Source organism: Pogona vitticeps, chromosome 5 (genome assembly GCF_051106095.1).
Source record: "Pogona vitticeps strain Pit_001003342236 chromosome 5, PviZW2.1, whole genome shotgun sequence".
NCBI lineage: Eukaryota > Metazoa > Chordata > Lepidosauria > Squamata > Agamidae > Pogona > Pogona vitticeps.
The window spans coordinates 74,177,363-74,193,306 of record NC_135787.1 but is presented as its reverse complement, the minus strand read 5'-3'; the positions used below and the strand labels follow the sequence as shown (position 1 = coordinate 74,193,306).

Sequence of the window (15,944 nt, the reverse complement as noted above, 5' to 3'; positions counted from 1 at the left end):
AATTCCACCTCAGATCTCCCAAATACCACACACTCTCTCCCTCTCCACTCTCATCTCCCTCTTGACTCTGACTGACTGTTCACTCTCTGACTCCGCCTGTTTTTACATATCTCTCGGCTCCTCCTCTCAGCAACATTAGCCTGCAACATGAATATTCATGACTACTCAACATAATAAGGGTGAACGTTACAGCCCCTCTGTCCACATGCCGAGGTCGAGGATCGGGATCCCACCATCAGGTGCAGTAAGACCCCTGGCACTGCCTCCCCCCACCGTTGCATCCCTTTCCCTAACAGTTGGGGCAAAAGAGCTATAAAGACGCAGTCTCTTCGCCACCAACAGTTTGACTTTCCCACCTTTCCCCCCTGCCTTTTTCTGGTTGTAACTCGAAAATCCAGCTGTAAGTCAAATTTATTTGTTTGTTTGTTTGTTTGTTTGTTATCCTGCCCTTCTAGACTATGTCTACTCAGGGTGGCTCACAATAAAATTACAGTGGACCCTCGACTTATAGAATTAATCTGTATTGGAACGGTGGCTGCAGGTCGAAAAGTCCGTAGGTCGAGGGTCCATTTCCCATAGGAGTGCATTGAAAATCATTTAATCTGTTCCATCCAAAGGAAAAAAAATCCCGGGCTTCCAAAGCTGCACCCACTATCCTCTATCTCCTTTTCCCATTGCCCTCTGCCTCTCGTCCCCGTGGGAACAGGAGGCAGAGGGCACCAGGGACAGGAGACAAGAGGGCAGCGGGTGCAGCTTTGGAAGCCCCAAAAGCCGGCAGTGGGTGTGGAGGTTTGGGCGGCTTTTGGCTTGCGGGGCTTCGAAAACTGCACCCGCTGTCCTCATGTCTCCTGTCCCTGGTGCCCTCTGCCTCAGGCAGGAGACAAGAGGGCAACGGGTGCAGCTTTGGAAGTCCGAAAGCTTCACATTAAACAGAGTGACATTGTGAAGTTTTCCTGTGGTGGAGTGACATGAAAAAAAACACCACATGAAAGTTATGAGTGGTGAAAAAGGCTTGTCTGCAGCCTTTAATGTCTGTGGGGCATGCCAACACACTTCTAGTAGATTATCCACAATCATTCTTATTCGGTTGACTTCCTCTACTCCCTGCAGACTCAACAGTACATGAGAAGTTTAACTTCAGATGTTTTCTTAGTCTCTTGCCTAGGGAAGTGGATGAGAAATGACTAAAGAAGGGTGTAATTGTGCAATGGACAAATAGTTAATCATGAGCCTGGAAAAATGTGTTTTGGATTACCAAACTCAAATTCTGTTCAAATATCTGCCTGTTTAAGAAGCCCCCCTTGCATGCACCTCAAAGCCATCACTGCACAGCGTCAGAAGGGTTATTGTCTTATTCCTAGATGGATCCATAGAATATAAAGCTACCAGTGGACAGTTGCTCTTCACACCCTATGTTGCCAGGCAGTGTGCATCTAATACGTGTTGCTAGGCTGTAACAGGTATGGCCCTCATCCTACTTGTGGCCCTTCCTTAGGTGTCTGATTAATGTGGGAAGCAGGATGCTGGGCTAGAGAGGCCTTATGTCTCTGTAAAAATACCATATATTTTTTGTTTTGTTTATTAGTCCTTTTGCACATCATGCTACCTGGCAGAACTAAAGAGCCCCAAGAGTCCGGGTTGTTCTTTGTAGTCTCTTTGTCAACAGTGCAGACCATATATGCTTGTGTTTTGCTAAATAGTGGCTGTTATGCAGAACAAAATTCCACTGAGATCAGCAAGATTTACTTTTCAACAGCATGTTAAGGTTCAAGGCGTATTAAAAAAAACACAGGCTTGATAGCAGCACGACTTGAAAATCCTGCGAATCTGCAATGTGGTTGAAAAAGCATTGTTAAACTAGCCTGTTGGAAGATTTAATTTGCTTCAATAATTAAGTATTTTAGGTAAAAAGAGAATATGGCAAATTGTGCTGCTTATATACTGCCCCATATAGTACTGGGTGGTTTACAAGGTAATTATGCAGGCTACACATTCTCCTCCCCGTAAGCTGGGTACTCATTTTACTGACCTTGGAAGGACAGAAGGCTGAGTCAACCTTGAGCCGCTACCTGGGATTGAACTCCATGTCGTGAGCACAGTTTTGGCTGCAGTACAACGGTTTAACCACTGCACCACAAGGCTCCTTATGACATAAAAAGGACATAATGACTTGTTACTGACTTACAATTAGCCTGGTTAGGCCCAGGTGTTGAGGATTACTATAAATAAGTTGAATAAATAATACTGTGCAAAGGATTCTGCTTTTTTCTTTCTTTCTTTTTTCTTTCTTTTTCTTTTTGCTTGTTTGTTCCATAGTGATGACAAAGGTAATCTTTAGTTTATCACTTGTCACTACACAGCTTTCCAGGGATATGTCACAGCTTGCGTGTATTTTTTGACATGAACTTATCATGAAAATATCATGGGTTTTTTGGGGGGGGGAGAGAACTAGCAAGCCCCTTTCAGCTATGAACAGAGATTATGTATTACACTTCATATCTCAGATCTTCCACATGTTGATTTTATTACATAACTGAGCTGCATGTTGGTTCCAGATTTAGAAGATTAAGGACTGGAAATGATCCAGATCGTTTAGGTTAGCAAGAGAAAAAGAAGGGTAAATGGAGATAATCTTCTGTGATAACCAAAGAGGTATCAAATTTGTTTGCTTTGTTTCAGGACAACATTGCTTTGTTCTTAAAAGGCTGCAAAGAACTGGGTCTGAAAGAATCGCAGCTTTTTGACCCAAGTGACCTTCAGGATATCTCAAGTAGATCAACAGGAAAGTAAGTAAAACTTCACTTGCATTTCTAGAAGTATACTAGTCTGCAGTGTATTTGTAATCAGTCTTTTGCTGTGTGGTTAAAAAGTACACAGATCAGAAGTGCTGCATGGCCTGTGAGATGTTAATTTTGTGGGTAATTATGTTGTGGGTTTCCCCCCCCCCAAATAAAATAATATTTAGTAGTGTGTTTACATTTGTGATATAACGAGTAATGTTTCCTGATTACTTCTAAAACATTGCTTTTGGGTTGTTACTTCAGAAGATTCTTGGTAATTACTGTATTATATAAAGAATATGTATCTAAAAAATGACAGCTAACTTAAAAAAAACTTACATGGCAAGTATTGGGCGAACTCCTGTTGTTGTAACTTCACTGTGGCGTAACCTGGATCAGGTGCCAGAAGCATTTAATGTAAACTTGTGGGACGTTTACCTATCAACCTGCCCCCCCCTTTCAGGTTCCAAGGCTCATGTGGGATTCTTTTTGCCCTAGTGAAGCCTTGATCCAGGTTATGCAATGTAATGTTAAGCAACAAGATTGTTACCTGAGTAACAGGTAACAATAAAAAGTTACTTCTTTTTTGTTTATATGAAAGTGCGTATAGAGATGCAGTGATTAATAAATTAGATTTTTAAAATGACATCCCAAATTCTGGAATTATAAGATTGGTGACTTTTTAAAAGTATCAATCTATTAATCTTTTAATGCTCTTTGAGGTAGATCATGTGACTAAGTTTCAAGATATCTTGCCCTGGCTATGCCATAACCATGACCATTTTTAATTTATGTTCTTTATGGGGTGGGGTGGGGGCAAAAGGAGAAAAGAAGAGAGTTGTGTCAAGCTTCACATGGTGGTAAAGGTGTTTTTGCATATTTCTGACATTTTAAACAATGGAAATGCGGGGCACTCCAGATCATCAGTACTATTTCTCCCAGCTATGTTCCCAACAAATGTCACTCCTATGAATGTGCTATTTGTGTCCAGGATACATTTCCCATTAACAGTGAAAGTAGATTGCACCTTTTAGATTGAGTTGAAGACAAGTCTCAAGAGATAAAACAGAGTAATATTGGCAAAGGTTAAAAAATCTCCTGCTGACAAGAATTGTGCACTCTGTTACTAAAATCCATGTTATTTAAAATTAAGTGTTGTTCCTTTCTTCTTATTTATAAAAGTTTTAAGTGTTGGATCGTATTTACAACCTTGCATGTTGTTTAACAAAAAGGAATTTTACCAGAAATTCAAAATTCTGAAACAGTAAGAAACACATATGGGAACTAGTTGCAGTAGTAGAAGTGGAGTAAATTTAACCGCCTTCCTTCCTTCCTTCCTTCCTTCCTTCCTTCCTTCCTTCCTTGAGGCTAGAAGATGTGCTGTAGGTACACAGGGAGAAGTTCTTTTCCTGTCTTCTACAACATGTTCCTTGCTGATCAGTGAGAGCTTAGCTATGTGCAGCAAAAGAACTCAGAAACTGCAGTAAATAATAGTCAAACCGACTAGGGCTGAGATTGATGTGTCAATGGTTGTGTGGGAGGGTGTAGAATCCTATCCTCAAGGTTCCAGCTCCTGTAAAAATAGAAGAAGAAGGTTGATTTATTGATATCACAGTAAGCATGTCTATGGTAAAGGAGGACCAGATGAAGGACTTGAAAGGTCATTGAGAAGTGAATCAGAAGAACTGCCCAGCTCAAAAGCACCAGTGCAGAATATTTACTGTACTAATAATTTTGTTGAACCACTGAGAAGTTTAAATATAACCTGTTGCTTTAAAAACAAATTATATGCTAATAATGAGATAAAAGTCTTGTTTGGCTGTGCTTTAAAAACCCACACTTAAATTTATGGCACTTAAAACCATATTTACTTTACCCATACTCTTAGGTAGGGAAAAAAATTAAACATCTTGTTGTGGATTAAAGGGACTTTCAAGATAGTTTATAGTACTCATCAAAGGAGTCTCAATAGCCCTGTGATTAAATCAGTTATGATCTCTGATTAAAACAGTAGACAGTATGTCTCTGTGTTGATGAGACAGAATTAGATCAGGCAAAACATGTCACCATTACCCGCCCACATACACACAGCAGCAAATATTGTTATCCTGGAGCAGGAGAAATAAATAGCATTGAATTTATTTGTGATGTTTTCTCTTCTGTTCTCTAGTTCAAAGATCATTTCCCAATAAATAAATAAATAACAATAAATAAAATAAATAATCAACAAGGTTCCAACCAGGTCCAGACCTCTTTAGTGTCACAGTTCAAACTACATTATCACACCTCGGATCATTTTCTAGAATGTTACCTAGAAAATGACCCAATGTGGCCCACCACTTATTGGCTGCATTTTAGTGTAGGACCTAGTTGTGCCAAGTGTGAGTAAGGGACTGCATCTTTGTTGGGAAGGCCAACAGTGGTTGAAAACTGGTTCATTGTTAGTATTGATGGGGAAGTTCCCATACTGATCCTCTCTGTGGTTCATCTCCGGGCTAATAGAGGTGTTAGAGAAAACATTTATAAGACTTCATTCCTGTTATTTGCCATTCTTGATTCAGTTCACACCATTTGCCTTTAGACACACTTGATTCTGTCTTTCAGCAACTCAGAAGTTTGGCATCTTGATGAGTTTGCTAGGAAAGAGTGCAACTGGTCATGCCTCTGAACCTTTTCTACAGACATGAGTCTTTAGCTTTTGCCCTGTTTTAATTTTTGATAGGGCTACCCAGGAGGCCAGGCCACCCTGACATTGCTCTAGTCCAGTGTGAGTTCCTAGACCAGCTTTCCAGGAAACAAAAGTTGTAAATGTGTCTGGACCCCTGGTTCTAGCAGCGGCTCCCTTTTTCATGCACAAGTACATTAAAACTCTTGAGGGTTACCTACTTGAGCCAGCAGTCAATCAAACAGGAGGACCAAAAGGGCCATTATCCTTAGCCTGCCTTATAGGTCTCTGCATTCCATACAAGTTTGGATTCATGAAAGCAAAATGATTAAAATTCCTAATATTGTATTTGTTTTTCTGTCTCTCCAGCAACTGCCCTTTATTTGCACATCCAACATTAAAAAATGTATCCCTTGTGCATTATAGCAACCTCTGGATTTCACTTAACAGTGTAAATGCTGTTATCTAGAGGGTCATGCACTGTATTGTTTATCCAGAGTTAGCTCATGGGCTTCTGAGGAGTCAAGTGTAAGCCAAAATCAAAGCAAATGGGCTGCTAGAAGAAGATACTTTGACATCCCTCATAACCTCTGGTTCTTCATAGCTAGTTGTGATTTCCTCAACATCTTAACCCAGCTGTTTTCTGGTGATCTTTCAAAGAACAGTAGTTTTCTGTTTAATGCTAACATTCATGATTTGCAGCCTAAGCATGTGAACTGTTATATTCAACATAAAATACTGTAATGTCCTTATATGCTAAATCCCATTAAAGCCCCAAGGTTTACACATGGGCAACTGAAAGTTTGATTACAGTTAATGTATTTGGAACAGGGCACAAGCATGGTTGTCGTAGGCACAAAAGGAACAAACAGGCTAAAAGTAGACACTGAAGGACCTCAATACATGACAGCATAGATCAATAAACAGATTATATTCATTATATGATCATTACCAGAATGATAAGGATACCTGACATAATACTTCAGTAAAATGTTAATTGTTCTTGACGTGAGCATCCTATGTTGAGTTGACTATGGTTATCCTTTTCAGCATTCTCCAGGTAGAGAAAACTCTGAAGTGACTTACCATTCCTTTCTTCTGGGGGGGCATCCTGAGACTGTGTTAACTTGCCCAAGGCTATATAGGCTGCATCTTTTTCTTACAAAGCACAGTGGAGAACCGAATCCCTGATTCAAGGCTCCATCTCACTGAGCTATCCAGCCAGCAGCTCTTGATATATGTTCTCTCTAATCCGTGCAACAGTCCCTAAATGTCCCCTTGCTGCATTTATGACTATTGTGAGATTTGCACTTCCCCATCAGAGTTTTAACCTCTCTCCTGGCATTGCAAAGTGTGCTGCTTATACACTGTCCCATAGTGCTTAAAGCTCTCTCTGGGTGGTTTACAATTTAATTACGCAGGCGACACCTTGCTCCCTCAGCGAACTGGGTACTCAGTTTACTGACCCTAGAAAGATGGAAGGTTGAGTCAACCTCGAGCCAGCTACAAGAGACCTGGATCAAACTCAGGTCATGAGCAGAGTTTGCTTCACGGTAGTACAACCACTGCACCAATGAGGCTCCTGCCACCATGAGTCTCCTGCCACCACAAGGCTCCTTGCATAAAACAACAGTTTTGTGGAACCTTTAAAGTGAATGTATTTCTTGTAGCATCAGCTGCTCTAGACAAAAAAAGGCATGACTGAGAAAAAACATGCATGAAGTAGGTACTTAGAACTGGTGCAAGACATAGTTCTACCTGAGGTAGGAGGATTCCATGCCACATTGACCCCACTTCCCAGTTGGCTTTGCCACTCCCACCCCAATGCTTTAGCAGGTGCCATATGGGCAATGTGGCCCATCAGCTGTCTTCCTCAGAAGAAGGCATTGTGGGTGAGATGGGCATGGGCACTGCCTGCACCATTGCTTTGACGTGACAGTGACCAACATAACTTAAGTCAGTGGTAGGAAAGTAACATATTAAAATTACTTCAATTATATATTACACTGCAAATTTGCTATCAAAAAAGGGGAAACTATATGTTATATTGGTGTTTACTACCAACTGAAGTTTGTATTTTTACATTAAAGTTATTCCAGAATTAAGTTAGCATCGGAGTTGTATTGGTATTATTATTTTTTTAAGTCAGAGAAATTGCAGGGGGCAAAGTTGGGAAGGTTTCTCATATTGCCCAGAAGTGAGAGAACTCTATTATCTCAGGGGATTCAGGTTCAAGTCCCCAAAGAACCATCAAGCTCACAGAGTGAACTTGGGCCAGCCTGATCTTCTTTGAAGGCTTCCTTTCAGGATAAAATGGGGAGTAAAAGAAGTGTATATTTTGCCTTAGTTCATTGCAGGAAAGGTGGAGCATAAATCTAAATAAGTAGTAGCAAATAAACATCTGTGCAAAAGCCAGTTAAGTAACAAATGCATGAAACAATATCTAAAATCATGAGTTTGTTTTGGAAGCTAATTTGTTAAGACCAAAAGGTCTGTAATCTTAGGTGTAATTTTTCATTATCATTGTGGTAGAGCATTTAGTGTTGTAATATAAATATCTTTAAGCTTCATTGACTATGCAAAAGCCTTTGACTATGTGGACCACAGTAAACTATGGCAAGTCCTTAAAGAAATGGGAGTGCCTGACCACCTTATCCATCTCTTGAGAAATCTATATGTGGGACAGGAAGCAACAGTTAGAACTGGATATGGAACAATTGATTCAAAATTGGGAACGGAGGACGACAAGGCTGTATATTGTCCCCCGGCTTATTTAACTTATATGCAGAATACATCATGCGAAAGGCTGGACTGGAGGAATCCCAAACTGGAATTAAGATTGCCGGAAGAAATATCAGCAACCTCCAATATGCAGATGATACCGCTCTGATGGCAGAAAGTGAGGAGGAATTAAAGAACCTCATAATGAGGGTGAAAGAGGAGAGTGCAAAAAATGGCCTGAAACTCAAAATCAAACCTGAGTGCTCACTGGAAGGACAGATCCTGAAGCTGAGGCTCCAATACTTTGTCCATCTCCTGAGAAGAGAAGACTCCTTGGAAAAGCCCCTGATGTTGGGAAAGTGTGAAGACAAGAGGAGAAGGGGATGACAGAGGATGAGATGGTTGGACAGTGTCATCGAAGCAACCAGCATGAATTTGACCAAACCCTGGGAGGCAGTGGAAGACAGGAGGGCCTGGCATGCTCTGATCCATAGGATCACAAAGAGTCGGGCATGACTAAATGAAACAAATTGTTAAAAGTTTCCTCTTTCAAAAGAAATACAATCATACTAGTTTATTTAGCTTATTAAAATTAAACTAACATGTTGGCCCTTTTCCATCAACAATCCCATTTCCAGTTCAAAGAATGGTATAAATTGGGTGTAGGTACCCTGGAAAGACTCATCAAAGCCCTACAGAAAGCAGCAGTGTTCCATAGTGGGCAAGTGATAGTTGCCCTCCTGTTTGGAGAAATACAGAGGTAGCTGGGGATCAGGTTAAAATAAAAGTAAAAGGTTGGAGCTGCAGCTAAGACAGAAAATGAAGAGCAGTTTGCACATCTGTTTGCATCAATGCATCACCGCCACTAGATCACCTGGTGACAGTGATACTGCTGAGAACAAAATAGCAAGTGAACAATTGATGCAAGCAGAGGCACAAAGGCATCACTACAGGTGTGTTCAAGTACTTCTAAACATTGTGAAGCAGGGCTCACTGTGCAGGAGACAACTATTAGAATGCTTTGGGGGGATTGTGGATTCTGGGAGTTGTAGTCCCCTCCCCCAGAAAAAAACTTTTCCCAAGCTCTGATACAGACAAAAGTTTATTAATCCAACGTTCTACATAGAGGTTTAGTGCAGTGTGTCCTCTCTTTGTGTTTGTTTTAGTACTGGCTTCATTCTTTCAAGGAATAGGTGCTTTAAATGCTGTGTAATTAAGTTGTCTTAAGTGCTTGAAACATGTTTCATGCTATAAAATGAATGAACGATTCCTCTCTGTCTTCCCAGTTGCTTTCATGTGTTTTTAACCAGCAGACACATCCTGGGGGCTTTTGTTCGGGAAAACATGTGACCTATTGCATGATACAAGCTCTTGGAAAGAGTTTCTGCTTTCTGATATTTCTCTCTCCTTTCTTTTTGTGTCCGCTGCACATCTAGGAACCATGACTTCAGCAGGAAGCTGAAAAATGTAAGTATTCGCATTTGCAGTGTGTTCCCTCTGCCCTATCACAATTCTGGATAGTTTTGTTGCTGCAACCCAAGCTGGAAGATCAAGTGTAGCTATGTGGCTGAAAAGAGCTTTTGTGTATAGGCATGCACTTTGTCTCTTTGCAATTCATGATCTGTAGGGCTACTGTGGAAAGCTATCTTTGCTCCAGCTTTGATTAGGAAATAACGTAATTCCCATAGGCACCAGCAGTTTTTCATGCCTCCCAGAAATGAAGCAATTACTATTTTTTTAAAAAGACCCCAAGTCTTTCTGATCTTGTTGCAAAGAGTAACTTGGATTTCTGTAAGGTTAACAGATTTGTTTCCGACACTATAAGAAATAGCTCTGATGTCATAACTGTGATTGTGTTACATAAACTTTGCAGGCTGTCATTTTCCAATGCAGCTATACAGTTCTCTTTGTTTCTGTATTTTCCATACAAGATTTTATTTTCAAAGCAGCCTTTTCTGCTCACTCACCCCGTTGATTGAAACCATTGACAACAGTAGTAGTTTTGGAAGTGTGCAGCGAGGAAGGAAATTTTAAATTCAGTTGTTCGCCGAGTTAGATAAACTGTTCCACGCCAGACAAAACTTCTGGTTTTAGTGTCAACTGTAAACTACAAAGAATTCAAATTGTACTTGGCTGACATCCTTGAACACTCTAGGGAAATGCCAGGACCTTTCAGTAATAACTTTTCAAGCCCACAATCATAGCCACAGGTGAAAAGGGCAACATTATTTTATCCTTCTTTTCCTGTCATCAACATTGTAATTGTTTTGCCTCCACCTGTGCATGAATGTAGAAATGAAACTTTTGGTACTGTTTCATTTAAAGTTGCTGATGCAAATGTTACAAGAAAGCTAAAGCAAAACAAACATCTATTTATCCTCCAGGGCATTGTTTTTCAAAAAGTTAGGAATTATAATGCAAGTTCATTTAAAAAAAAAACCACCAACTCTTCCGTTCCAACAATAGAGTTGTTGAAACATGTTTACTGAATATGAATCTATTATTAAAACTCTTTCAATATTTCACTCTTTCGCTATTATTAAAACTCTTTCCCAGCATAATTCGAATCTAGTAAGAGCAGTAATCATGCTGCCAACATTTTAAAAGAAAATAAGAGACACTTCAGTAGATGCTTGATGAGACTTTGAAATGATGCTATCAAACAACAAGTTCTCATGGTGGGAAGATTCAAATTTCAAAGGTGGGACTCCAGAGTTATAGTTTTATTATGTTTAATTGCATCATTTAATTTTTATTTTATTGTTTAACATTTTTGTTAGTTTCTTAGTGAATTGCAAGGAAAAGCTTTAAGTATTTATTGGTTGAGTCTGATTCTAGGAATATCCAGTCATTTGCATATTGATGCAGAAGTAATCCTCACTGCACTTCGCAGGATTTCTAAATATATATATATATACAGTATATAAAGATCTTGCTACATAACTGTAGACCCATGCGTATTGAATTTAGGATGACTTTTTTCCCAATCAAGTGTGCAAACAATGCAGTCCTATAGCACAATCCTAAACATGTCCATTCAGAACTGCATAGTACTGAGTACATTGATATTTGTTCTTTAGTAAGTCTGCTTAGGGTTGTAGCTATAATCTCCTAGAATTGAAAGCATTGCCCCATATGTGGAAACTAGGAAGCAAAAATATTCTTAGTAGAAGGGTTATACAGTTCACTGCAGTACTTTGCACCTTTAACGGGAAGTCTGGTAGAAGTCTAGTACTAGACAAGCGTTAGTCATTGACAGAGTGTTGTCTAATGCACTTCAAGTGTTTTAGATATGAGATCTTACATTACCAAGTTTGTGCCCTTTTGGGGGGGGGAGTGATTAACATAATATAACTCAACTTTTTAGTTAGATTGGAATTAAAGTGAAAGATGACAACTCAAAAGATGATTCAGTTAGTGTCTGAATAGAAGGAAAATGCCAACACCCCAAGCTAACTTCCACCAGTCAAAACATTATATCAGGAAGTATGTTATGAAAATGTTGACTTCCTAAACAGAACAGTAGTGGAAACATTTTCAGTTCACATCATTATATGCGGGTGTGTTCTCCACCATTTCCACCTCACAATGAATTTGTTTCTGTGAGTGGAAGTTTCCTGGCAATGATCAGATTGTTATCTAAATTTACCCCCAAATAGTTCACCTGAAGTTACTAAATAAAGAGGAAAACTATTTTCTTTAATAAATATTGAAGTTGAATCAGAATATGATATTAATGAATGGCTTTGGAAAAAGGTAGTGCCCTTAAAAAAATAATATGTCTGCCTTATTGGGATCCATCTGGACTAGTATTCTTGTTCAGCTACATTTTATTTTACTCTTCTTTCTTCCTGTCCTGTGACCAATCAAGATTTTATACATTTCTTGTGCTTGGAACTGAAGTACGTATATGGTTTATCCTCTTCCTCAGTTCAGTGAGGCTTATGACTGTATGTTATTAACCCCTTCATCACTATCTGGTTGGTGTCATATGCCCTATAAGAGCCAGAAACAGACATGGGAAGGAACGGTCTTTCAATGTAGAGTATGTCAAGGCCAGTGCTGACATAACATTTGTGAGACATAGCCTGTGAAGATTTTCTGTTTATTTATGAAGTATACAACCTTTAAATTAATATTTGTACTTGATGCGGAAAACAATTAAATATGCAAATGAAGCAACCAAATTATAATTTAGACATTAACCATTGCTATATAAAAATGTCCCAATAAAAACATCAGATAGCAACAAATGAATAAGAAGGAAGGGAAATCTCCAGAAGTCTTAAATTGAAATTACTCATTCAGATTTCCAGCTGCAAACCTGCACTTTCCAGTCAAGTACCCTATCCATCATAAGCTTGTCTGAATTAAGCTTCATTTTGTTTGATCTTGTCCAACCCATTATTAAGAGGAAAGACTGATCTAGAACTTAAAACAGCTTTTGGGACATATATCATTGAGAATCTGTGAAAGTTGCAAGACAGGAGGAGGAAATCTTTCGTTAGAGAAAAATCACTGCTGCCGGGATGACCTCCCTGGCGGCAGCAATTTTTCGACATCCCAACAGTGAAATGACACAGGAACCCAAGGAGCTCCAGAAGAGAAGTCAAAAGTGTTTAATTTCCCAAAATTCACCACTGCTGTTGTTGTCATCCACCTTATGCAGAGTGGATTTCGAAATTTAGTCCTATTTTAGTGTTTGCAATTCTGTTGAATTTCAATTTTCCATGGTTTTAAAACATGTTTGTAAGCTGCCTCAAGTCCAAGTTCTGGTAGGAAGGGGGACACCCTTCTGCAGGTTGGTTCGGATATAAGTTGTTCACTAGGTTCACTAGTTGTTCACTAGTTATCTCTAGAAGACAATCTCATTTCTTAACTACAATTTAAGAGATTTGGAGCAGACTTCAGAATTGTGCTCTGTGATGTGGTCATAATTATATTAACCTACCATACAGGGTAATAAGGTAAATGCTACTGAAATAGTGTGTGTGTAGTCCCTTGAACACTTAGGGAAAGTGTTCTATAAACTGGCAAAAGTAACAATGACAATTTAACTATATCTTCAGTAGTAACTGAAGTAGTAACAGTAGTAACTGGCTGATATCCTATTGGGGAGCTGCATGAATACAACTCAGCATTACTACAACTGCAGTAGCTACAGTCACGCCAAGGCAGATGCACTGTCCATGAAGCACCCCCACTGGTGCAGTACAGAAATGGATAAAACAGGACCTGTGTGACCACTTGCATAATTACTTTGTGCAGTTCTTGTTGCTGGGGTGGAATGCTTGGCACCTTTACAGTAGCACAAAATTACATTATGCTTTGACATAATTTGTGTAATTCTTTCATTGGTCCTAGAGTACTAGATTGGCAGTTTGGTAGTGCTCTTAAATGCACCATTGTCCACAGGAGTCAGAGGTATCCTCAGAGGTTCTGAACTAGCTTTGCAACAGATATTTGGACTCTAATACCTTCCATTACCTTTACTACCTTCCATTACTAATGCCTTCCAAAACTAAGATCATGGCCACTGGTCCCATCACCTCCTGGGAAATAGAAGGAGAAGATATGGAGGCAGTGACAGATTTTACTTTCTTGGGTTCCATGATCACTGCAGATGCTGACAGCAGCTACGAAATTAAAAACCTTCTTCTTGGGAGAAAAGTGATGACAAACCTAGACAGCATCTTAAAAAGCAGAGACACCTTGCCAACAAAGGTCCGCATAGTCAAAGCTATGGTTTTTCCAATAGCGATGTATGGAAGTGAGAGCTGGACCATAAAGAAGGCTAATCGCCAAATAATTGATGCTTTTGAGTTGTGGTGCTGGAGGAGACTCTTGAGAGTCTGCTGGACTGCAAGCAGAAGAAACCTATCCATTTTGAAAGAAATCAACCCTGAGTGCTCACTGGAAGTATGCATCCTGAAGCTGAGTTTCCAATACTTTGGCCATCTCATGAGAAGAGAAGACTCCCTGGAAATGACCCTGATGTTGGGAAAGTGTGAAGGCAAGAGGAGAAGGGGACGACATAGGATGAGATGGCTGGACAGTGTCACCGAAGCTATCAACATGACTGTGACAAACCCAGACCTACTGGGATATGTCACACAGTTACTAAGCTGCCACCAACCATTCCCTTTAAGAAGTCACACAGACCAGGGATGGATTTTTAAACAATAAAAAGAATAAGGTTTATTTTAAATACACACAGGGAAAAATAAACAATCAGGTGAATAAAATAAAGTAACGTGGCTTATTCTCACTCATACAAGCATACAGTTTGGTTCACCCAGAACCCTTAACTTGAAGCACAGACCCTGAACCTATCAGTTCTGGCTAACCAACAGACACCTGAACCTATCAGGTTGGTACTCTGACACACAGAAGTACCCTGTCTGACACACAGACTCCCACAACAGCTTCTTCTTCCCAGCTGCTGCTTCGTCACAACCCAGTGTCTCTCAGCGTCTCCTCTCTCACCACACAGGCATCACATATTTATACAGTACAGCCCCTCCTCCTGATGTCCCGCCTTCCACTCCCCATAGGATGGAACTTTCCCTCCAAACCCATGACAGACAGGTAACATCAGTGCTGTATGTAACACCTCCCCTCTTTATAAGTTGTTTTGTAGGGGGAAAGCTAAGGTGCTTTTCACCAAAAAACAACCTGTATAAAATACACAACAACAGTTATACATACCATATTATACTTACTCATTCTTACATTCTAAGTTAAACCATAGCAAATAGGCATTTAAACATTTACCATATACATTACATCAATTTACCTTTATTCATACAAACCAAATTCAAAACCAGGTACATTTTAACTTTTTTGTTCACCATTATATACACATAGTCCATGTTTCTTTCGCCGTCTTCATTCTTCAGGTCTTCTTGATAAGGCGTCAGCAACACAGTTCACTGACCCTCTGACCACCTTCACTTCAAAGTCATAGTCCTGTAGGTTTAAAGCCCACCTCATAAGTTTGCTATTGTGGGTTTTCATTGTCTTTAACCATTATAATGGTGAATGGTCAGTACACAGAACAAAATGTCTTCCCCAGATGTAAGGCTTGGCCTTCTGGATCGCGTAGACTATGGCCAAACACTCCTTCTCCACGGTTGCCAAATGTCTCTCACCTTTTTGAAGTTTCCTACTCAGGTAGGACACTGGATGCTGGTCACCATTCTCATCCTCCTGGCACAGAACTGCTCCTACCCCGCTGTTAGACGCATCGGTGTAGATGATGAACTCCCGGTCGAAGTCTGGAGCACGCAGGACTGGATAGTTGATTAACGCCTCCTTCAACCTCTGGAACGCCGCCTCACAGTCGCTGGCCCACGGGATGCGGTCATCAGCCGTCTTCTTCGTCAGATCGGTCAGCGGAGCCGCAATCTCGCTAAACCTCGGGATGAACTTTCTGTAGTAGCCCACCAACCCAAGAAATGATTTGACCTTTTTCTTGGTGTTGGGTCTAGGCCAATCACGAACAGCTTCTATTTTGGCCTCCAGGGGTTTTATCATTCCTCCCCCTACCATGTGACCCAAGTATTTTATTTCTGGGCTACCCAGCTGACACTTGCTGGCCTTTACTGTTAGCCCTGCTGCACTTAACCTCTGCAGCACTAACTCCAGGTGTATCAGGTGATCTTCCCAGGTATTACTGAAGATCCCTATGTCGTCAATGTAGGCCACTGTAAAGTCACTGAGCCCTGCCAAGGTCTGGTCCATCAGCCTTTGGAATGTGGCTGGTGCATTTCTGAGAC

The 15,944-nt window shown here is 40.3% G+C and overlaps 1 protein-coding gene across 6 annotated transcripts in view; it reads left to right on the top strand.

Annotated features, from left to right (window-relative positions):
* The window catches only part of LIMCH1 (LIM and calponin homology domains 1), a 260,857-nt gene that overhangs the window by 157,338 nt on the left and 87,575 nt on the right, over positions 1 to 15,944 (top strand). For all 6 annotated transcript variants that reach the window (XM_078393983.1, XM_078393982.1, XM_020786271.3 and 3 more), the window contains exons 4-5: positions 2,680 to 2,786; positions 9,603 to 9,633. In XM_078393983.1, the coding sequence (XP_078250109.1) occupies positions 2,680 to 2,786; positions 9,603 to 9,633 (138 nt within the window). The remainder of the gene's footprint in view (positions 1 to 2,679; positions 2,787 to 9,602; positions 9,634 to 15,944) is intronic.